Here is a 26,161-nt window from a genome sequence, read left to right as displayed (position 1 = left end):
AAAACAAAGTCTAAAATTCCCAGACTCTCAACCGGAGGACCATGTACCAGTAACTAAGTAAGTACATTCGTACATAGAATAGTCAGTGTTTGTACATGATAATTGAGAGACTACTGCCGTGTCCGTCACAATGGAATGCTCGAGGAAATGGAATCCTGTTAATGTTGTTTTGTTTTAGTTAAGAATGATGTTCATGAGAAAAATATGGGTGTAGGTTTGATGCTGAGGATGTCGCGTGAAAATATTTTATCATATCAGACTGTTGTCGTCCACTACTGGACGTAGGTCTTTCTCAATTAGCAACAAGCATCCCAGTCCAGTCTCGGGCAGCCTAGAAAATCAATTTCTTATTTGTGTAAATTGTATACTTATAAGTATTAAATACTTTCTTATGAAGCAGCCATTTAGCTAACTATTGCACGCAGCGAGAAATCTTTAGGAGGTGTCGAAGAATTTTGAATTGTCACTATGGTCAGTTAGCAAGCTTGAACTTAAATTGTCTCATAGTTCAAAGTGAAGACGCTATTTCTTTTTAGTTTAAAACTAAGCTAGATATTAAGAAAAAAAAAACATAAAATAATATTGGCACTGAATAGCTCTCCACAATAAAACCACTGACTCCATAGAAGAGAGTAACAGCCTAGTATCTGACATTGTAACACGGGTCCCAGCCGCGAGTCCGTGACAAATTAGATTTAGTTGTACACCAAGCAACTATTGATATTCCGTCTGTTTACTGTGAAAACTTAGTTTATGTTACTGTCGGAATACTGGACGGATGGAAGAAAATCGTGAGAAAGGTGCAAAATGAAAGTTGGATAAAAACCCTGTACAGATATTATCTTTGTACCTAAGTATATTATACTCACTTGTAGCACAGTTGTAGTGCATGTTATCCAGTACAGATATTTTTGTTAGACACATGATAGTCCATTACCAGGATGTTGACATGATTATGACTTTGGTGAGTTCAAGACTTGTTGATTCGATGACTATCATATGGCTTGTCCGCAGATGTTCTTATAATGTGAAAAAACTAAGTACCTACTATCATGCTTTAAATACAGCACTAGTGGTGTACCTACTGCAGAAGATCGGAAGAAGTTTGAAATTAAAGAGACAACTACAGCCAAAGAAAGTTCTATTTCAGATAAGTAGATAAATTTGGAATAACATAAACGGAAAACATATCTTGTAATCAAAACGAAAGGAAAATGCAAACAGAGAGGAAATACAGACAATAATTAAGTGATTATATGTTTAAGCTATTTTTCAGCCGACTAACATAGATGACCATAAACTGAATCCATTGTATTTGTTCGAGCCTTTAAATAAGTAAGTAGGCACATAATATTTTTATTTTTTTTCCTTTTCAGCAAGTATCATAAAAAAATTATATCTAAAGCATTTTTTTGATTCAATTATGTATTCACACAACACACCTCATGCACTTTTACTATCAATATCAACTTCAACCACTTCATATTCACCCCCCCTCCCCACTCACAACAGACATTGTCTCCCAACCTTCAGGGGATCGAGCCGTCAGAAACTGGGTCAAGGTGCAGTACGGAACATCTGTTACACTGTGGCGCTTTGATCGGATGCTCGTTGTGGGCCTGTGGCTTTTTTGTAAGTACCTGTTAGGTATGTATTGTGTACGGTAAATAAGTGAGGATGTGTTTGGGATTCCGTATGTCATTACAATTGAAAAAAGAAAGCGAAAATATTTTTTTAGAATTTTATGTAGACGATGTGGTGGTGGTATTTAGTGGTAGTGGCGAATATTCGTGCATAATAATTATGTCGTGAGTAGCTGGATGATCTCCTTACATGAAAACAGCCACAGTGGCCGAAATCAGCCTTTTACGCCATTATTATTATTAGTGGTACACTGATGAGACACTAAAGTACCTATCTAGAGTACTTATTAGTGCTATAGCGCCTTTTGTCTAATACCCGCAATTAAGTAGGTACTAAAACATTAATGATGTTTTTAACACCTACATAAGTATATCATAATGCATACAACAAAGTCACAATAATTCATAAATTATTCAATACTGCATATTGCATGTTCGCCAATTAATGTCATTTAACAACTGAATTAATGACAAAACAACAGCATCTTAATTGTTGTATTACAAGTATATAATCATCTTACATTACAATATTTAGAAACCAGTATATTTCATTTCTATAAGGAAAATACAAGGTACGTACCTAAGAGTATGCGCACACTTATCGGCCGACTAAGTTTGTAGTGTGCGGTACACTACAAACTTTTAGTCGGCCGATAGTGTTTGGGTTTATAAATCAGTATGAAGATACATGGTATAGTACACACGTAACAACGATCACGTATTCTGCCGGTATCAGCCCGACTGAAAAACTTGATTCGAATTAAGGTTTTCTTGAAAAAAAATATTGTTGCTAACCAGCGATTGATCCATCGGCCGACTGTTTAGTCTCCAATGTGCGGGTACTCTAAAGGTACCATAATCGTCCATTCCGCACGAGTGACTCCTTTATCGAGGAAAGAAAGAAATATTTACTACGCTGGAATGAAAGAAAAACAATGGATTTAGTCTTTATCATTTCACGCGAATTCTTGCGAAGTCTAGGAATGTTATCGTATTATTTTCTGTTCTGTTTAAATGCGGGCAGATAGCATAAGGCTACATCAAACATATTCTATCACCTGTTAAATAATAATTATAACAAAATTAAAAATTCTTACAACATTTTAAGGTCAACCAATTGTAAAAAATCACCTCATGTACTCTCAAACAAGGGAAAATATAATTTTCTGTGATATTTTATTCAGAACATCAAATCAAACAAAATGAGCACAAATAAAAAGGTGCTGTCTATAAAAATGGCTGACAATGATATCTTGGTTGTCATAAAATATTATTACATCGTTAGAGAGATTTATGAAATGATTTGAAATGGGAACAAAATCGTAAAGTTTTTAATTAATATGGCATCTTAAAGTTGTTATCTAATTTGTCCCGGTACTTTGAATTTAGGCTGGTGATGCAAGGAGATTTAGTAACTGTCAAAACTCAAACATAAACTTCAATCTGCAACATTAAAATTAGAAAAAATAATACGGAACGTATTTTATCTAACATCTCTATTCCTTAAAACCTAGTAACCTTGATAATAATTTCGTCCCATTTACGAACTGAGTTCATTTGATTAAATCTTATTCCAGCTTGAAAATCGCCTACAAGTCTACGCATCTTTTTCTACCAAAAACGAGACAATGTTAATTTTAACGTTAATGCTGACTCGCGAGGCGTGACAAAATATACTTCACGTTTTAACGCGTTTTTAAGGTTCAGACAGGGGTTCTTTTAATATGAAAATTGGACCTTTGAACGTAGCAAAATATTTGATATTTAATATTAACTTAAAAACAGCGCAAAAGTTTTTATACCTCAGAGTAAGGGTTATTCACTTTTTACCAGAAAAATAATATTTACTAAGAGGTCGAACCACTTTAGGGTCGCGTCAATTTAATATTTTCAGCATGCATAAAAATATTCATCGATCCAATACACTCTGTCGACATTGAGGGATCTGCTATAAAATATTTACCAATAACAAATTTAGACTGCGAGGCGATCCATTTTTTCCACGCAGTGTCCCACATCGTCTCACTGGGCGACTAATCAAATTTATCAAAACGCCAGCCTTTTGGGTTTGTTAAATCCCATTTTTTTTCACGTTTCTCGCTGAAGGAATTCGCGTAAGATATTCGTTTTCTAAGCAGTATTTGATAAGGATTTTACTTAGGTTATAATAATATGGCGTTTTTTTGGAGCTCGCGTAATATATTTCGGGTATTCAGAATGATGCTGAATTAGATATGTTTGAAGGAAGAGGAATTTTCTGCATTTGACGGCGGATTTGTTAACTCTTATTTAGGAGGGTGGAAAAATGTCTGCTGTAGAAAAAATATTATTTCGCATCGTATAAAATTATATTATCTAATGCACCTACGCATAATCATTTAAACGAAGTCTTCCGTCAGGTTTTTTTTCTGTTCATTAAAAAACGCGAAGAACTACTGCACGTAATTTTATGCAATCTTCATCAGTAGATAGCTATTGATGTGGAAGGTCATTGTCATTCATTATTTCAATCAATTTTAAATTTCCCAGGCCCAGCCAGGACAGTTCTTATCGACATCAAAATTCTTGTAAAAATTATAAAAAACTAACCTAACGAAAAAAATACTTTTAAATAATATCTAATATTTATGTCCGTTTCCAAGTTAAATCTTATCCCGAAACACGACACGCTTCAATACAGTAAAATTGACGTGTTAATCGTGCGGAACCCAACCTGTTTGGAATTTAAAATTAATCGCAATATCACCACTAAAAGGTTTAGCCCTCAATGGAGTGATTACCGACTCGGTGAGGGTCCATCTCGGAGGACCGAACCTAAACACCGGACAAAATATTCGATGTTACCGGATTTATTTGCATATGGAGATTTTTCTACCGAGGAGTTGACTGAATAGTAAGCCTTTTTGTGAAATAAAGCATCATCCGAGCCTTTTTCCCAACTATGTTGGGGTCGGCTTCCAGTCTAACCGGATGTAGCTGATTACCAGTGCTTTACCCGAGAAACCCAATACCCATAACTTTACTAATACTTCTTGTGAAATATTGTCGAGCTATTTAAATAACAAAAAAAAAAACTTAATACTTTGTTTATTTCCCTTTGTCTGTAGCCGCTACTACTAAGTACTTATACCAGTCCATTACTAAGTCAGCAAGATTATACCGCATCCTAACTTCCCAAGGGTAAACTTAAATGTTAGTATCACCACGGGTTATATTGCAATGTTCAAATGTGCATATGAAATAAAGACTGCAAGCATGAAGTACACATAAGGGGATAGAACCCCGTTCAATGATATGATTATATTCACTGCAACACATTATCACCAGTAAAATATTTCCTAAGACTACCATACTGCAGACTAGTCGGCCGATAGTTGGCCCTATAGTCGCTTTTTTTTAAAGAGAATCGTGAATTTAATTAAAGTTTTTAGTCAGTATAACATTGGCCAAATACCTGATCGTTCTTATGGGAGGACAACTATGAGTCCAAACAACTATGCATGCATGAAGTATGCACTCAACCTATTTTAATCCATGCACACAAATAAAAAACCAACTTCCTTTGATATATTTGAAATTCTCTAGCTGAACGAACAATTTATCTTTCTTTAATTAAAACAAAAAGTTTCCTCTCAAATCTGCGTCTGAACACAAAAAGCCCGTAAAACGTGTGAGAGTGCCAGTACGTATAAACAAAATCATTTGAAAATAAATATTTTTTTCCACCTGCGTCCGTTGACGAAACACTGTGCAGGAACTCTTCACACAAAAATGTTTACGTTTGTCTATCCGGTTGCCTGTCGGCTTGTGCACTGTGTACGTACAAAACTCTAAACTATGTGTAGGTATGTATGTTGGTAACAAACTAAACGAGGAATATTTAAAAGTAAGAAAAATACATAAAAAGGAGCCTATTATTATTTGTTCTAACGAGGTTTTAACCCGAGTCTATATGATTGAACTTAAATCTCTCATATTTTTTCTTATGAATTCATGTTCAACATTGACCCGTCCATCTGTTGAAATATAGAGTTTAGAAGTCGATACGACTTTAATGTTTGATACTTTACTCAAAAAATAGGTACATACACACACACATACATACAGGACAAACTTGAGAACCTGACCTTCTTTTTTGAAGTCGGTTAAAAATACATAACACGCCTGGATAGCCATTACTTTTAACGACATATTTATGTAGTTACAATGACCGTCAAATAAACGGGGCTAGTCTATTCTCACCCCGATTTCCCCCATTTATAATGGCTTGTATTGACAGCAATACTCAACTGGCGTCAACATTTTGGCACGCAGTGTACATTAGCCACAATGATACTTTGACAGGTGTTGCTCGTCGGTTTGTGAGTCATCATTTGTGCTCCAGTTAATCAGATATGTTTGTTTTTAATTACACTTGCGTGCAGTTTTTGGTCACTATCATTTTTTTGTAATGTAATTTGAAATGAAATGTCACAGAATAAAAAATCTGTTTATCAGTCCTTCTATACTTTCTAAGTATATCTTGGACACCAATGACTGTATTTTGGAGGGCATATTAAAATTTCAGCTCGGGCTGTCATTGAACATCTTTGGTGGTCGTTACTCTTATGAAAAGAGTAAGAAACTGAGAAGGATTGAGATTTTTTGCCGACCCATTTTACCTCATCTGTATTCCAGATCTACATATAAATTGCGTGTACGTTTGTTTAAAGAAATAGTTGGTAAACCAGTGTTCTACTAACCCTTGTATCTTTGTTTAAACCATTTGCTTTTATTGCTAAGGGAATATAGATTAATGGTGTTATTTTCTCATAGTACACGCGTGTATAAAATTACATAGGGAAATGTAAGGTGTTTAGTCTTGAAGCTAGTTAGGAAATATACCAAATGATAAATGCTACAACTAGCGTGTTTACTGTCCCACTTCTTTCAAGCAAAAAAGTATTAAAAGTGATAGAAATAGAGAGCCTTTTGGCGAGCTTTTTAGAATTTCTGACCGATGCAATGGATCTACTTATTTACAAAAGCAAAGTTTTCGAAAGAACCACCCCTTTAAGACCTTTGTGGTGATAGCTATTTCCAAAAATAACCTGATCTAGCCATCATATAAATTCTTATACGTAAATATTTACCAATTAACAAACTTCTATTACCATATAAATACTACTTATAATTCGAAACGTAACGAAAGCTAAGCTAATATTCCTAAACTAATCGTATTACCTAACAGCCATTAAAACTAACCCAATTAATATTAAAATTATCAACTATAATTAAGTAGGTAAATCCCGACTAATACACACGAGTAACTCGTTAATAAGCCTTACTTTGTAGTATTGTAATTATGTAAATGTCCTACTGTTTTACATAGGTGTTATCGTTTTAGAATTTGCGTAGATACGGGTATGTATATGCGGGTATTCTCGTTCTAGGACTATTCCATACTATTCTAGATTGTGAGATTGGGAAATAGTGGGAAGAAATTGTTTTGCAACTATGTATAAGACCAACAGTGTTGCTTATGTACGTCTTCATAGCTTAAAAAAAAAACTTATTTTGTGTGCAATTCCTTCTTATAATCTCATCTTACCAAAGGTTTTTTTTAGGGTTCCGTACCCAAAGGGTAAACGGGACCCTATTGTTTTCGCTCCTCTGTCCGTCCGTCCGTCCGTCCGTCTGTCACCAGGCTGTATCTCATTAACCGTGATAGTTAGAGAGCTGAAATTTTCACAGATGATGTATTTCGGTTGCCGCTATAACAACAAATACTAGAATGAAAGTGAAAACTAGAATAAAATAAATATTTTGTTTTTTTTTTGCTAATTTTTGTTCTGGTACGGAACCCTTCGTGAGCGAGTCCGACTCGCACTTGGCCGTTTTTTTTTTATAATCTCGGTTATTTTATTCATCATCATCCTCCGAGCCTTTTCCCAATCATGTTGGGGTCGGCTTCCAGTCTAACCGGATTCAGCTGAGTACCAGTGCTTTACAAGAAGCGACTGCCTATCTGACCTCCTCAACCCAGTATCCCGGGCAACCCGATACCCCTTGGTTAGACTGGTGTCAGACTTACTGGCTTCTGACTACCCGTAACGACTGCCAAGGATGTTCAATGAAAGCCGGGACCTACAGTTTAACGTGCCATCCGAAACACAGCCAATGGTGTCTAAGATATACTTAGAAAGTACATACAAACTTAGAAAAGTTGCATTGGTACTTGCCTGACCTGGGATCGAACCCGCGCCCTCGTACTTGAGGTTGGTCTTTTACCCACTAGGCCACCACGACTCTTCTTTCACCACGAATCTCGGTTATTTTATTATAACCTTCTAATTTAATCACTCAAAACTGTAACATAACAGACTGAAATAAAATCAAAAAACCTACATTTTCCCTAGTAAAAGTTCAAATAAACAGAGCATTCTAACCCAAAAGGAACGATACACAGAAATATTTTCTATCGATTCCTTTCATCGTACACCGTTTGTTGAACAAACTATTGTAGGTATCTCACAAAGATGTGCACAGGGCTTTACGTTGAACATGATAGAACGGGGAAACGTAAGGATATAGTGGGTAACATCAATAAAGTATGTACGTACTTTGTGCAATAAATGTAGGTAACAATATGTATTGAGTTGCATATGAATTGATATTGAATAATTGTGGGTGTTTTGAGGTGACCAGTTTTTTTGCCAACAAGTGTACACACGTAGGAAGTGTCACTGTTTTATTGTTTTTTTTTCTGCAAATAAACGTCATGCGACATAAGTATCTTATCCGTATTTACGTACCTATGATAAAGATTGGCTATGTTAGTTATTATATTTTTAGATTGATGACAAAAAAGATATGATTTTTCGTTTCAAATGAATTTTGATAAAACCGACATCTTGTCAACACAAAGGCCTACAAAAGCCCTATAACCATTGTATTAAATTTCATCTCTACAACTTAGGCCATCACTGTAAAATGTCTAAAATGATCGCTCACTTACCAAGTTTCTAGATTCAGCTGAAAATTATGTAAATTGCTCTTTTGGAAACGCCGCCATTTATATTTCTCTTCAATAAGTATTTCAAGTTTCAGATCTGATTATATAATATTTATTTCATTTTGTTGTTGGTTTATTTTTGGTTTATTCACCTGCCTCCTCTGGCAACTGGCGACCAAGTACCCTGTAGCCTTCTTCGATCAAAGTAATATCTGAAAGTTTTTTTCCAAATCGTAGCAGCAGTTCTTGAGATAACGCGTTCAATAATGCTTCAAACCTGCATGACTAATTCGATTCATCGCTTGTACCAAATAAACTGAATTAGTATCGGGAAAGTTAGACTCCAGTGAGAAATATACGCTCAAGTCTCAAGAAATTTTCCTTTTAATAAAATAAAACAAACTATGAAAGAGTTTTCCAGGGTTTCTACAACTCGTAGAAGATCTCTTTAACAAACAAACCCGCATCCGACCATCTGTCGTCTTCTGCCGTTATTTTAATATCTACTAATAAATTGTAACGTTCTATTTTCATACAGAAATGTTAATTTATATTTAGACTTTATTTAATGTTGAAACTATTTTTAATATGTTTTTGTAGGACGCTACGATATTTCATAATATTACCGAGGTCGGACGATCGTAATTTGTTAAATTAAACTTTTAATTTTGAAATGATAGGCAGTCGGATTTCTACACACTTTCCATGAATCAAGTCTTCGCATTCCTATTGGTGAACTTTTCAAATTTGAGGAACCTAAGATTTTATTTACAAAATAGTTTAATTCATTGAAAGTCCGTCACTATCTTTCAGTGGTACAAAACACACGCTGTTATCCATTGTATTTAATACTGGCATAGTCATGGGTAAAAGCTAGCTAGTAGCTAGAAGTTACATAAAGGCGTTACCTTGTATTATATGCATTTAATATCAAAGGCACCCATCCTTGCAATTTGCAATCTAGCTTAATATTAAGCTCAGTCATCCACGAAATACATACGAGTACATTCAATAAAGCTGAAATTCCAGATACCAGTATTCTAGTACCTAACTGGTACAGGTATCACACCGGTACTTAAGAGATGGCACAGGAATCTCACCGGTACTTTAGGAACTGTTCCCAATTCCGTAACTAATATTAGTGGAACAGTTCCGACGATATCAAAGGAGTTCGTGCTTGTTACATTGAAATTATTCAGGTCTTGTCTTCTTAGTTTGTTAACTATTTTAATAAGTCACAGTTTGGGATTATAATGCTTTATTTTAATAGTGTATCTTCAAAGGGACGGTAGTAGAATACATATTTTAAATGTCACTTTTGAATACATCAAGAGCGATGAATATAATTTGGTACATTGTATGATTTGTTAGAACATTTATGTCAATGTTGTAATAATTAACTAGAATCTTACGATTCTTACGATAGATATTGGATTTGAATTTTCCACAAGAATATATCAACATCCTCCTGCTATTTTCCCAACTTTATTTGTGGTCAGCTCAGCAGGTCTTCCTCTTGCCTACTTACTTCTCTGTCTGCTGTCATGTCGCATGACATTCTTTTCAGCCATAAAGTCTGTTTTGTGATTTTTAAAATATGTAAATTTTAAAGTAGCAAGTACCAATAACCTTTCTTTCAAATTGTCATTGAAAGTCATCATTTGTCATCTACTACATCACTTTTAACGATTTAACCTGCACCTTTTCAAGTCATATATACCTAACAAGTTTCAAACCTGAAGCTAACACCACTAAAATCTTCCATTCCTATTAAACACAGCTTTATATAAACAAATTCCTACCCTAAATACATTCACGATGTTTCTATTCACACACACATACACATACAGACATACAAACTGAGTTTTTATTTATTTTCCTAAAGAAAACATTCGCATAGTTACCGCGTACTAACGTAACAATTTCATTTTAACGATAGCTTTTGTTTTTAAGCTTATGTATTGTAAAATAACATTGAATTCTTTAATGTTCGAGTTGTTTGTAGTTATGTTAGACATCTGTATAAAAATATGTATTTTAAAAGATCACCGTGATGATCAAATCATCGTCAATTTCTTAAATTATGTCTTAGACATCACTATCAGTTTGTCGTCGCTCTTATACGCGCAAAACCGCCCATATACTCAAGCATTGCCGTGCGGAAAAATCGATTGGAGAATCCGCTAGTGTGAAAGGGCTGTTTTTACTGTAATTATTGACAATTATGCCAAATTATTGACTCGGGTATCTGACCTGCTTTGCTGCAAAAGTGATGGTGACTTTCTCTAATTGCTGTATTAAAAAGGATAAATTGCTTTTTCAAAATACAGATCTGTCACTAACATTATTAAGAAAACATCCAGGGTTACAGTCCACTATTTATAAAATATGAAACCTACTTTTATAAAAAGGCATTAGGTTGAAAAATAGCAATATAAAGTGCAAACACTCGGGCTCATAATATATTGCTCCGCCCGACGAGACGGTATAATGATCAAAAATGACTCCCGTAATACGAACAGGTATTATTTAAAACGAGAATATTGTATAAAAGACGTTGAAATATTTTATTTTATAAAATGGAAATATAGAAGGATCTTAGTTTTGTGAAACTTTAAAGGAGGTGAATGATGGGTGGGTGTGTGTCTTTCAGTTCTTACTACGCAGTTAGTCTCATCATGAATCTGTGTCTAGTGGTGAAAACCTAATGAAAATCAATGTAGTAGTTTGTGAGTTTGTCGCTTAGAGACATGGCGTAGATTTTTGTTTTCAATTGTTATCCGTTATTGCACACACGGTTTATAAATCGGTACATATATTTTGGAGAAGATGATGCACAAGGGTGAGCTTAACCCAGACTTGGGTTTTCTTATAGCAAACCTTTTGTAAGAGAGAAAGTTTATACATGGATAGTAACACAGGTGCTTTAAAATATATAGTCGTATGCTCAGCTTTCGTTCTTGCAAACACTAGACTAATCATACATTATCTAAATTATACACTGGATATTTTCCACAAATGATAAAATTAGATCAAAACCACCATAATATCAATTATCTAAGTACTCAACAAACCATCTACCGAACAATATTACTATGTATTATGATAAGCAAATGAACCCATTAGTATAATATATAATCGCCTCAAAGTGTATATTATTATGCAAAACATAATGCAATTTGAATGATCTGTTTACGTAAAACAAACTGATTAATAATTGTGAATTTTACTCTTAACGACACGACTGCGTAACTTCAAGCTTCGAGCAGACTTACTCCAAAATTCTGAACTCTTAAAAATACTTTTAACAAAGAAACCATACCGAATTGAAATAGCACTGAAAAACAAAAAAAAAACTTTAGGTGCATCAGTCTGAAGTCTGATAGTTTAGAGTCTGAGAAAGGACATAGGATACTTTTTTCCCGGATGCAGGAAATCCCGCGTTTTGAACGCGAACATTAGAAATTGAAGTATCGTTCCTGTGTACTAACTACGCATAGCACGGCTGGTCTGTATATACCTTTAGGATTATTCACTATTTACGACTTGGAAATTGTTGTTTATTTGACGCTGTTAAAATAATTCAGTTCCAATGTATTCTGTTAAGTGTCGACGTCTATGTTGGTTGTTTTATTGTACTGTTGAATGGGTAAACATTTATCATTGGTTATGTTGAAATCTGGGTTGAGTGTATGAAGATAAAGGAATGTGTGTTGGCTAATTAGTAAAAATAACAAAATGATTAGCGGAAACGTCACAAATCATAAAGCAAACAGAAAACTTTTTAAATCGAACCTGAATCTCAATAACTCTTCTTATGACATAACTATCAACAAATTGAAAAATAAAAACTGGCTGTATGTATGTACCTACGCAAGTCACTCAATAATTACTGAACGTATTTTCATGGAAATGTTTGTTTTTATAGAGTACATGGAAAAACAAAAGATTGAAACTTCTGTATTTAATATTGTTCCGAAGTCACATTTTCCTAATAAACGCCCACTCCAGTAATATACCAGATGTCCACCAAACCTAATGAGGGATGAAAACATCCCTTATTAGGTATTATTGTCCACAAAAAGTAAACATGTCTTCTGTGACCTTTACGGTTATTATTCTTACTTAGAGATTTCCTAAATTGCATTGTTCATAGATTATATGTCCCGTGAGGTGCACGAGGGGTCCATAGGTATCCTACAGTGCTTGAAAGTTCGTTGGAAAGCAATAAGTTTGGCGAGAACATTACCGTTTTCTAAACGACTTCAAAAAAAGAATGCCCAGGTTGACCTGTATGTGTGTCTGTAGGTATGTTATTTTGTGTGCGATTTTCTCGCTATTGGCTGAACGGATTTGCATGCGGTTTTCACTGTAATATTTGTCAGACTTAAGAGAAGGTTTTAGATGTATTATTTAAGTCAGATTGATAAAAACAAATTGTTTGTTAGTTTTACAAAAACTTGTCGTCAATCATTTTTTGAATTGTAGTTCACCTACGAACCCTTGCAACCGAAACCCATACCTACCACTTACCTATTTTTATCCACCACTAGTAAATCGCCAAGTCTAAACGGCCATACATTATATCTATGGCGCACAAACAGTTGCTAAGTGGTTGTCTAACGCGAGCATGCGCCCACGCACCTCGTAAAACATGTCAGCGATCTACAGTAAACAGACCCTTGTATTATTTTAAACTATAAGTAAACACTAATTCAATGATATTTTGCATACAGTATGTATGAATATTAATGGAGTGGATAATATTTTTTGGCGATGATGACAATTTTCTTTTAATCTATTTGTCCATAGTATTTTTATATTCAAATAAATATGTTTGGTTTATTAAAAAAGTTCTTTATTTACATAGATATTTATGACACAAAAAAAACTATCCTAGTAAATCATAAATAATATAATAATAACTCAGTGGTTTATGAAACATGCAAAAACAGTGAATTTTGGGATAGGCTCTGAAAAGAAAATCAAGTAGAAATAATTGTGTGATTGAAAATAAATTGTACAGTAGAAATAGTAAGGCATATACATGCCATATGCCATACATATTTGAACTTTCAACACCCCATCAAACTATTTAAAAAACAAAAATAAACTACGCAAGTACTTAGCAACACATTACTCCGAAAATTGATTACCACACCTATGTTTAGATTACACACATTTCTATGAGGCGAAATTCACCATACTATCCGCCTTAATTCCGTATGTAAAGCTATTTATACCCCCTGTATATTGGAAAATACATACGCAACCGATTGTTTACGATACAGAATTACATGGAATACCAGGTTTCCTTGATTGCTGTGTCGATAGGTTTACAGTTAGCGAGAACATTTTGAGGAAAATCAACTTGAGACAAAACAGAAGATGGTATGCAGGTTGGAAAATTTAGTCTAGAGATGCGGTCTAGACATTTACGTGAGGTATTTACTGCCGGGGCTGCGGGATTGTTGAAAAGAGTTACCGCGGCTCTAGTACATAAAAGGCCTACGAAGGAACACAATGGGTTTTAATCAGTAAAAGTCTGACACTCCCTCACAGCTTCTAACCCACAGCAGCGGGAGGAGGAAAAAAAGACCTACCAAGGAGTAGATCCAGCCCGGGTAAAGTTGAGAAAGTCAGAATGGCTGTTCCATAGATGTTCCGTAGGTAGATTCTATGTCAAACACATCGATCGCTGTGATGGGTTAGACTGGAAGACGATCCGAACTTTGGAAAACGGTATGATGATGATGATCATAATTTAAGAGTTAATTTAAAAGTCTTTCTGTTTTCTAGTATGATACTAAAATTATTTGAAATAAATTAGCGTATGTATTCAATGTATTCGATAGCAATTCTAGCTATGTACGTATATCCCGTGGTTTTGTACAAATTGCTACATCGTGTCGTCATTGTTCTGGCTTTATCCCAATCCATTTGCAGATCCCCAGAACAAGTGTCTGTATTGGCGTTTTAGTGTTAATTTTACCGACGAATATTTGGAAACAGCATCTATGATAGGTATTATGTGTGTATTTGAAATAGGTAATACGTAGGTAATCCAATCAGGGCAGGTTAATTGTTATGGTTGAGGTATCCTTACTGATATAATTAATTTATTATATCAGTAATTTTGTATGTCTGTATGTCTGTCGGGCTTACATGCTAAAACAACTGAATGTTAGGTCACACATAGTCTAGGGCCTGAAAGAGGATAAAGGTTACTTCATACAGATGAATAGAGTAGTTGCTTAAGGGACGCGAATGAAACCGCATGCAGATGCTTATGTACTATATTTATAGAGAAAAAAAATGGTTACAATAAATACATTGTAAGCCCTGTTATTCCTCTCCACGACCAGGTTTCTGCAAGTAAACAGAATTTAATCAATCCGACGCAGTTATGCTGCGTACATTGAATATTTATTGAAAAAAGCAATTTTCTGGTAATGGACGGCGGGTATCGGAGCCGCCATTTTTATATTTCGTTATTTATTTCAATACCTTCTGATAAATTTGAATGTTGTTTCGGTTGAAATAATCCTCTCGAATTTAATATATGTATATGGAATTTAGTTTTAAGCCGATTTACTGAAAAACATTTATTTATTCAAAGTATTCAAAAAGCTAATTTACCGGAAAATAAAATCATTTACCTTATTCATTTGGTAAAGCATATTAAAATAAAATCACTTTTATTCATCGTTTTGAAAAATCTGTGACGTCGTATTTAACATTCTCATACAAATTGCATAGAGACCATTTTTGATAGTTCCATAAAAGTTCTGAATCTCTCTAAGAGATCGACTGTTTCAAATCCTGTCTTTCTTACCTCAAGGATCGTATCAACATTCTTACCCATAATAAAACCACATCAGTGCGACATTAACTACGCAAATTGAACCGTATGTTATCCGAAAAGCCATTACTTTGAACCAGATTTAATTAAATAGCGCGCCGGTATGCGTGGTTAAGAAAAGTCGGTTTAACTGATTCATTAGGCTAATTATTGTGGAGCTGTAAACATTCTCAGTTTATAGTTCTTATTTTGTTTATAAATTAGTTTGTTCAGAATCGTTTACTGAATCGATTTATATAATTTTTAATATAGGTAATTTTTTTACCCAAAAATAATTAAAACTACGGAAATTATTGTCATATTAACCCTGTACAGTCAAAACAAATTCAAATAGACCGTAACTCAAAGTAATAAGACTTCGTGTATTGTCGACTTTTTCCGTAGTTTCGTTATGTTGTGTCGAGTCGAGCGGCGCGCGGCGCGATATTTGCGTGCGTAGTAGTATGACCAAAATGTTCTCCAAGAATTGGTATAGCTAATTTAGTAAATAACAATGCATATACATGTTAAATTAAAAATTCAGTGTATGTATTATGATTATAACATAATATTCTAATTAGGGTGTTTGAGGGTGTGCGTTAATTATGTTACATGTTGTATATGACATGGCTTTTTCCCATATATGTATACCTACGTACGTACTTACATGCAATGCACTAGTACATTATTTTATAGTGGAAGCTACTAAACGCACTCGAATAAAGAGTATCTCACACTATGGCCATGGGTTGGTATATCACAAAAATAGTTACTGACATTAGTGCGTGCAAATAAACAATAATACATACGAGCAGACAAACAAGCTCTTTAGCCCTTTAAAACTAGTTTAGATTTCTGTTCATTTCTGTAGATTTGTCGTGAAATCCAGTCAGACAGAGTTAATTTTGCCTTTATAATATTAGTAAAGATATCAAGTCACGAACGTTCAAATGGATATGGAGAGAAGGCACTTTACTACTCCGTCTAATCGAAATTTTCTCTGCCAGGGTCTAGTGCAAAACTGTTCTTGTTAAGCCCCAGTGGTCAATATAGACGACTTTTAGTACCAACGTAGTTATAAAGTACATGTTCAGGCGCAGAACGCCTTCAAGAAAGTTAATAGCAGCTAGTTGCGCTCGGTCGTAGCATCAATGTTCTATGTAGGCGTTTGTTTATTCTCATACAAAATGAAATGTCATCGGGCACTTGCCCTTGACACATTGTACGTGTAACATCTCGTGTTTTAATTAAATGTATATTTGAAACATTCGGGACTTTGATTGGCACCAGTATATCCTCTAAAGATATAACATGGTGGCCCATGAGGGGAACTAAAATAATAATCGCGAACGGAAAATCGACAAAAGTTTCCAAAGGCGTTATACAGTCGACGGCGCGCGGCGGCAACGACTTCACAATTTCGGAAGAACTACGTGGACAAGCAAAAGCCACGGGTTCCCGTGTAAGAAGAACTGCCTCCTGGACAGCATAGGAGCCCAGGGTTCGAGCAGTGGTGCAGCCAAAGCATCACATCGAGGCGAGCGTCAGCGTGTTAACCAAAAGTTAAGTGCCTATCCTTAACGTAAATTCCATCCAACTATCCAAATTTCCATAAAGACCTATTTAAACATTGAGAATAGTGCTTCATTTGTGTAAATTAAAGTTATTTCGTGCATAATATTGCCGAACTTTCCCGTAATTGTTTCAAATAGTATACCTATATAATTGAGTTATTTTCATCCACCCTCAACAAAAAATAATTATTTTTTTCTTGGAACAAAGACTGTACATTAGTTATTAGCTCATTAGCAATTCAAATAAGGTCAATATTACGGATAATATCTATCTAAGATAGATCTATTCATTTATTTGTGCATTTGTTGTAGTTTTGTTTTGTTTTTATTCTTTTCACCTAGTGGGAGCTATTCAATAGTATTGTAGCCCAGTCTTAGTGCGTATTGCCGACTATTTCAGGTTAAATAACGCCGTGCTTGCGACAAGTATTCTCCGATCATTCGGGGCTTAGTCGAGCGAGTTCATACCAGCGCGAGCAGCAATCAGCTGATTGTGCGCGCGACGCAGACCGGCTTCCCGTACGGCAGGTGACACCGAGACGAGGAGCGTGAGCCCATTCATTTTCTTTCATTTATATTGTTTTAATACTTCCAAGTTTAAAGTTAATTTCATAGTGGTGATTCACAATGTCTGAAAACAAGCGTTATAAAGAATTAGTTACTAAACGAGCGTCCGCCAAAGGACAGATTACAAAGTTTAAAAATTATTTAAGTAATATTTCCAAAGAAACTGAACTAAATGATATTCAATTAACGGAATTAAGATTGAAGCTAGCCAAGTTTGAGGCTTTGTCTGTTAGGGTTGATGACTTGCAGAGTGAGATAGATGTTTTAAATCCTGAGAATATTGCGGCGGAAATTGATGAACGTGATCGCATGGAGCAGGATATAGTTATTAATATAGCCACTGCTAAAAACTTGTTAGACATACTTTCGAGCAAAAAAGAAAGCGATAATAGGCGTAGCTCCGTTCACAATGCTTCATGTTGTAACGACGAACATCATCGCAATGTAGAATTTAAGCTTCCTCAAATTCAAATCACAAAATTTAACGGTGAATATTTCCGCTGGTTAGAGTTTAGAGATACATTCGAAAGTTTAATTCATAATAATGAGCGCATCCCTGAAATAAATAAATTTCACTATCTAAATTCATATTTGCAAGGTGACGCAGCCAGAATCGTTTCTAATTTTGAAGTTTCGGCAAAAAATTATGGTGAAGCTTGGAAACTACTCTGTAGCCGCTACAATAACAATAGAATATTAATTAATCACCATTTGAGTTCACTAGTACATTTAAAACAGCTTCCACGTGAATCAGAAAAATCGTTAAGATATTTGGTTGATCATATTACAAAAAATTTGCGTGCTCTTGCCAGTCTTGGACAGTCAACTGATAATTGGGATGTTTTAGTTATATATATGGTCTCGGGTAAGTTGGATAATCAAACATTGCTCAAGTGGGAGGAGTATCGTAGCACTATGGTGAACGACTCCCCGACTTTAGAGCAGTTTTTTAAATTTATTACGGACCGTGCTAATGTGCTTGAGTCTACAAGTCGTAATAACAATCATAGTGATAACGTTGGTGTTCCTAGAGTGCCTAGCAATCCGCAGCGGTCAACTAAAAATAATAATAATCAAATTCATCATTTTCAAAAATATAATCAAAGACATAATTCGAATAGCGTAGTTAAATCGTTTGCAACCACTAGCCATAATAAAAACAAGGCACAGCCTGGATTTTCATGCATAATTTGTGATCAGCGTCATAGAATTTATGACTGCCCAACATTCAAGGCTAAAAGTATTGACGAAAGAATGAACGATGTCTTAAAGTACAAACTATGTACGAATTGTTTAAGACAGGGTCACTCTGTCAATGACTGTCGCTTAAGAAGTTGCCAGGAACCGGGTTGCACTGAGAAACATAACAGCTTGCTGCATCGGCCGCCAGCGTTAGTAGGTCAGCTCGTCTCCGTCGAGGAGCAGGGGGAGGTTGTATCCGCTTATTGTAACAAAAATACTAATCAAATTATATTATCAACTGCCGTAGTCGAGGCATTGAATCCACTTGATGGGCAAAAGATCAAGGTTCGTGCGCTTTTAGACTGCGGTAGTCAATCATCATTTATTACTGAATCCCTTAAGGTCAGATTAGCATTAAAATCTTTTCCCATTGACACTCTAAAGGTCATTGGCATAGGAAACACGCCAAACAACAAGGTTAATGAAAGCTGTAATATTAAACTACAGTCAATCAATAGTTCATTTAATATTTCTTGTTCATGTTTGGTTCTAAAGGAGCTGACGGGGCGATTACCAAAGTTTCCCATCGACATCAGCTTATTGCAGCTACCTGATAATATTTCGTTAGCTGACCCCATGTTTTATAAGCCAGCCTGTATAGATATATTGATAGGTGCTGATTTATTTTGGGATATTTTAGGAAACGAACAAATCTCATTAGGAATCAATAATCCAAAGCTGAGAAGTTCGCAATTAGGTTGGATAGTGTCCGGTCCCATTCAAGCAGTGACACCTGACAAAAGGGTACACTGTAATCATGGTGTAATTTATAAGGATAATGATAGTGTTGACAAGCTTTTAACAAAATTCTGGGAGCTGGAAGAAATACCTGCCAAACCAATAATAAATGAAAACGAATGTGAAAGACATTTTCTCGCTCACACAACGAGAACTAATACAGGCAGATTTTGTGTGAAGTTGCCACTTAAAGATAGCGCAGACTGCTTGGGCGATACATACAAGTTAGCTAAAAAACGCTTTTTAAATTTGGAAAAGAGGTTAGGACGAAATCCCACGTTAAAATCAGAATACGCTAATTTTTTAAAAGAATATGCGGATTTGGGTCATTTATCAGTGGTAGACGTTAATTGTGCATTAACTTCGAGTTATTATCTTTGTCATCACGCGGTTCTGAAACAAGAAAGCGAAACCACCAAGCTTCGGGTGGTATTCGATGGTTCAGCACCGTCATCTTCCGGCTATTCACTAAATGACATATTGATGGTAGGTCCCAACGTGCAGGATAATCTATTTTCCATACTGATACGTTCTAGACAGTATAAATACCTACTCACGGGCGATGTAGAAAAAATGTTTCGCCAGGTACTGCTGCATGAGGATGACAGACACCTGCAGCGTATTTTATGGAGAGAAACAGAATCTGAACCCATCAAGACTCTGGAGCTCAATACCGTAACCTATGGAACGGCCAGTGCAAGTTATTTGAGTACTCGCTGTTTATGGCAGATTGGTCAGCAGCAGGACGATGTGCGTATAAAGGACATCATCCAACGGGACTTCTACGTAGATGACCTCATAACTGGATCCGATGACGCCCAGGAGTTAGTGTACATTCATAGGTCTGTAACTCAAGCTTTACAATCAGCTTGTTTTCATTTAAGAAAATTTAAAACAAATAATTCCTCTATCTTTAATAATGTTATTGTAAATGAACAAGATAAGTTACTTTTTAGCGAATCCATAAGCACCCTAGGGTTGGGCTGGACACCTTCTAGTGATGTGTTACATTTTCCTATAAAGGGTTTTTCAAGTGATGATAGTCAAACTATAACAAAACGCCTAATCATGTCAAACGCTTTTAAAATATTTGACCCATTAGGCATATTAAGTCCGGTCGTAGTAAACCCTAAAATAATGCTGCAAAAACTTTGGCAGCTAAAGTTAGATTGGGATCAGCCGGTCCCGGATGCGATAAAAAACGACTGGAATAAGTTTTCCGAAAGCATAAAATATTTGTCCAATTTACAAGTGCCTAGGTTAGTTTTGGGTGAATCTCCACAATGTATTGAACTACATTCGTTTAGCGACGCTTCAAAACTCGCGTACGGAGCATGCATTTATATGCGGTGCATAAATATGAACGGTGACGTCACCGTCAGATTGCTGTGTGCAAAGTCGAAAGTGGCGCCATTAAAACCCACTACAATACCGCGCCTCGAACTCTGTGCAGCCTTACTCGCCGCTAAACTAACACGAGCAGTACTCGATTCACTTCGGCGTAAACCCGCTAAACTGGTGCACTGGTGTGACTCATCTGTGGTATTGTGCTGGATGCGCTGCGACGCCAGTAAGCTAAAGGTGTATGTAGCTAACCGCGTCACAGAAATAAGGGAGTTAACGTCGTCTTCAGCGTGGCGATATGTTCCAACGCAGTCTAACCCGGCTGACTTAATTTCAAGGGGTGTGGACGCAAAACCATTTACATCAATGGCACTGTGGTGGACGGGGCCTAGCTTTCTATTCCTAAATGAGTCCGAATGGCCTAAGTTAAACGCCAATGAGCCAGACATTCTACCGGAATTGAAGGTACACTCGGCAATAATTAGTGAATCAATAATTGATTTTGATAAATATTCAAGTTTCACAAAGTTACAGCGAGTATTCGCTTATATACGTAGATTTTTATTTAATCTTAAAAATAAAGATAAGAAACGCTTAGGTGTGTTGTCCGTTAAAGAGTTGCGTGAGTCATTCTATTCATTATGCGTTATCGCTCAGGTTCAGTTATTTACTAATGAGTACGACTTGTTATTGAAAGACAAGCCTTTAAATAATAATAGTAAGTTACTATCGTTGTCACCTTTTTTAGATGAATGCAAACTTATTCGGGTTGGTGGTCGACTCGATGCGTCGGCGCAGTCGTTTGAAAAGAAGCACCCCATTTTACTTCACGCATCTCATAGATTAACTAAGTTATACTTTAAAAGGGAACACCTAAATCACATGCATGCGGGACCACAGTTATTGTTGGCTGTTGTGCGTGAAACAGTGTGGCCTATTAATGGTAGGAACCTTGCAAGGCGCACCGTTAACAATTGCGCACGATGCAGGCGGCTACGCGGCATAACGTTGCAACCCAAGATGGGTAATCTGCCATCTCAACGCATCACGCCTGATTATCCTTTTTTATCCGTTGGCCTAGACTTTGCTGGACCTTTTTATATTGTAAATCGTAAGGGACGCGGTAGTCGCGTAATTAAATGTTATTTGTGTCTTTTTGTATGTTTACGGTACAAGTGTATTCACCTGGAAGCTGTCAGCGATTTGTCAAAGGATGCATTCATAATGACACTTCGACGGTTTATTGGTCGTCGGGGCAAACCAGCTGAAATATTCAGCGATAACGGAGCCAACTTTGTGGCCGCCGCGAAAGAAATAGGATCATTCTTAGCGGAAATCCAGGAGCCTTTGTATCATTTTGCAAGTCAGCAGTCAATTAAATTTAAATTCATCCCGGCTTACACTCCTCATTTCGGTGGCATATGGGAAGCCGGTGTCAAATCGGCGAAGTATTTTATAAGACGCGTTATAGGCGACAGTCACTTCACATTTGAAGAGATTTCAACTTTGTTTGCACAAGTGGAGGCTATTCTCAACAGCCGCCCCTTGTGTCCTCTCTCTTCCAATCCTAATGACCTCCTCCCTCTCTCGCCAGGGCACTTCATTATTGGAAGACCGTTGACTGCTCTGCCAACACCAACACTGGAGGATGTCAAGGAAAGCCAGCTACGACGCTATGAACGGCTGGAAAGGACGCACCGTCATTTTTGGAAGAGATGGCAGCGGGAGTATCTGTCTGAATTGCAGCAGAGGACTAAATGGAAGGCGAGCTCATCAAAGCTCGATATCGGAGACATGGTACTCTTGGCTGACGACAACGCATCGCCACTTGCCTGGAGACTCGGCCGAGTTACACGACTCATATCCGGCCCTGATGGAATTTCCCGAGTAGCAGACATTCTCACCAACAGGGGCAACGTGCGGCGCTCGCTAGTACGGCTCTGCAGGCTACCCACCGCGGAGGAACTAAAGGGTTATTGAAAGCAAGCTTTCAATGGCCGGGAGTATGTTCAGGCGCAGAACGCCTTCAAGAAAGTTAATAGCAGCTAGTTGCGCTCGGTCGTAGCATCAATGTTCTATGTAGGCGTTTGTTTATTCTCATACAAAATGAAATGTCATCGGGCACTTGCCCTTGACACATTGTACGTGTAACATCTCGTGTTTTAATTAAATGTATATTTGAAACATTCGGGACTTTGATTGGCACCAGTATATCCTCTAAAGATATAACAGTACATAATAGTCTAGCTAGCAGGTATATTATACTCAAGTGCACGCAAGCCGCAATGGGATTAGAATCGATAAGAAAATATAAGTATCTTTGGTGTAAAGGAAATTGAACCTATATGGTATGTAGGCTTTCAAAAATGTATTACTGTAGCATGGAAAAATCGTTGTTGACACTCACACGTTCCTTGCAGGGTGGTGGAGGAAGTTACCGTCAACAGTAATGAAACAGAGAATTAATGGTTCCCGGTTGAATCCGAAAGGTATTCCTAGTGTTATTCAAGACCAATTATTAATTTAACATCTTAAAACCATGATTCTCAGTCACTATTAATCCATTTTTATCTTTACCTCCACGACCTTAAAATTATACCTAGGTAATCGAATAATGTTTTTGTATTTTTTTATCCAAATTATCGCTGTATGTCGTATATCATATGATGTCCTCCTAGCCGATTATCGACTACGGCGGCTGTTCTCATGTAAGGAGATTAGCCAACTGCGCAGGACATACATATTATAGTGCACAAGCATTTGCGCAGACATAGGTGCACTCCCTATTCCTTCACTCTCATACCCCGATGGGACGGCAATCCGGCACGACCGGAGAGAGATCAGGCGCAGGACCGAAATTTACGTGCTCTCCGATGCACGGATATCATATATGAGTTAGTCAAACACAGTTTCGGGTATCTTACAAAACGCGATTTAACATGAGAACCTAATACTGAATCCCAGGGCTAATCACAGCTATAACAATATCGGGTTGCTACAAGCAGATTTCTATTTAACAATTCTGTTCAAACTACATAATTACGTACCTACCAATTATATCTGAATCAATACCTAGATACATATCAATACAATAGCTAAATCTCTGCTTTATCCTTTAAGGAAAAAACAAAGCAATATTACTAAACAGACCTCCATATAAAACATTGAACTATAATAAAACTATATCTTAATTACTCTATGATTATGGTAAATCTGACCTTCTTGGTGCGTGTGAACTCCCATTAGTTAACATACGTCATACCATCGGATGCCATATAATGAATGGTCTAGTAAAAATAAACGGTCTCTTGTGAACTAGACTTATCTGCTAATGTAAACGCCAATCTGTGTTTAATCAATTAGAAGTTTCATCTTGAGAGATCTTCTCACGGGCGAATAAAATAGGTAGCTGAAATGTTCAATTCGAAGATTCAAGGTAGGTACAGTCGGCTATGAAAGTGATTTACCAGATTTGACAAAGTTTTCTGTGGCATTAAATACCGCTGTGGGGCCATCGTTCTTCTTCTTTCATAAAGATAAGTGTTTTTCTAAAAATCAAATCAAGCGTGCAGTCATAAAAAAATAATATCTAGATTTAGGTGCATAGACCAGTTGAAGATTTATAAGTAAGAATATATAGTAAGAATAGATTTGTAACTGATATTTGTAAGTGTCCTACCACCAGTCGTATTTCAACAAGCACTAATTGCTTTAGAATTATTTAAATTGGAACAGTAACGCCCAGAGTAGAACCTGGTACCACTAAAAATTTGTCTTTAGTAAACTTAAGAACCAGTGACATTTAAATAACAATAATCCCATGACTTCCAAAAATATAATATCCTAGTAATTATTCAACTAAAAATGCGAAGTGCAAGTCAAAAATATATACAACCAACTGAATTCAAACTCCCAGTCTTTCAGACTACGCCCCAATACTCCTTGCCTATAAAAACGAACTAAAGGCGATTTTGTGAGTGTCCCCAATTCCCGAGACACAGCAGGGAATATTTTCATGTTTCCCTAGACAAATTGATATTATTGATCGCTGTAATAACGCTGATTCTAATGAAAGCTACCTTAATTGTCTTTCTGATAAAATTTTTGATATATCGTAGGAAATAATCAAAACTGTCTACTATATTTGACAGTTTTTTAATGTCTCTTTTACTTTATTTTTAATTGAGCTACAGTGTTTTGTTTTATTCATAGAAGTAAATTAAGTAATTGATCTATTATTTACTTCTACATGAAATTAAAATTTTGGTAGAAAAAAAGTATGTCGAAATAGTAGGAGCAGTGTCCTAATAATGGTCAAATATTTCACGGGTCATCATGTAGCTTCTTACCGTGGGTATCCGTTCTATAATTAAAATCTATGTTAACTCTAATTATACATATATTTAAAAAATAGTCAATATTAGATCTATTTTATTTTAAAAAATATTTCATGTTCTTCAATTGAACGGCTAAATACAAATACTCTTCAGTCAATTTTTTTTTCATTGATCACTGTCATTAAACATCATGATAAAAATATATCGTAATAAATATCTGTGTATCTACTTTTTACCCTATTGAAATATCAAGTACAATTTACCTCCGAAATAAAATCTGCAATTTTCTTCACACCATCCATCCCTCAGAAAAAAATATTTTACGACATAAAAAAAAAGAATTTTATACATACCTCTTTTTTAATATAGGGTTGAATTGAATCCAAGATACACAACACAGACACATACATAGACAGAAACAAGTGAAACACGCGCGCCGCGGCCCTGAGTTAGCGAACCACTGAAGCTTCCACTATGGGAGCACCATAGAACAGGGAGATACAGAAGGACTACTCTTATTATGATGGTGGTTGTAGTGATCTAGAGTGGTCGTGTTGGATCGGTCGTGAAGTTTCATGGAAGTATGAGAGTGAGGTAATAGAGAGTGAACTGTGAGTGAACTTGTGTAGATACTGTAATATGTCCTGCGCTGTTAGCTTATCTCCTAAGAGAGAACAAGCGCTGTGGCCGATAATCGACCACTGATGCCACTATTATTATTGTATCTATTAGATGCAACTTTACGAAGAAAAGTTAGGTATTTTGTGGTCATATAGGTTAAGTTAAAGTCATTCTTAAGTTAAAGGCCCCCATTTTGTACATTTAGATGTAAACTATTCAAGCGATCGCAAAACTAGTACTTACTTTTGTAAGCTCCTATA

The 26,161-nt window shown here is 36.0% G+C and overlaps 2 protein-coding genes across 3 annotated transcripts in view; one reads left to right on the top strand and one right to left on the bottom strand.

The window, feature by feature from the left end:
* Positions 1 to 25,754, bottom strand: part of LOC124636466 (neuroglobin-like) — an 89,880-nt gene extending 64,126 nt beyond the window's left edge. Inside the window, exon 1 of one of the 2 annotated variants that reach the window (XM_047172562.1) lies at positions 25,634 to 25,754. The gene's annotated coding sequence lies outside the window, so the exon portion shown is untranslated. The remainder of the gene's footprint in view (positions 1 to 25,633) is intronic. The other variant, XM_047172564.1, reaches the window with a different exon arrangement.
* LOC124636465 lies at positions 21,415 to 23,129 on the top strand. The gene has a single exon (XM_047172561.1). It carries the CDS (start codon positions 21,826 to 21,828, stop codon positions 22,921 to 22,923), a length of 1,098 nt encoding a protein of 365 aa, XP_047028517.1. The 5' UTR covers positions 21,415 to 21,825; the 3' UTR covers positions 22,924 to 23,129.
* Positions 25,755 to 26,161: the final 407 nt, after the last annotated feature.

This window comes from Helicoverpa zea, chromosome 14 (assembly GCF_022581195.2).
Source record: "Helicoverpa zea isolate HzStark_Cry1AcR chromosome 14, ilHelZeax1.1, whole genome shotgun sequence".
Classification (NCBI taxonomy): Eukaryota; Metazoa; Arthropoda; class Insecta; order Lepidoptera; family Noctuidae; genus Helicoverpa; species Helicoverpa zea.
This window is presented reverse-complemented; position numbering and strand designations above follow the sequence as displayed.

Coding starts and splice junctions, on each gene's coding strand:
- LOC124636465 (XM_047172561.1), top strand. CDS start 21,826: ATGCATGCGGGACCACAGTTATTGTTGGCTGTTGTGCGTGAAACAGTG.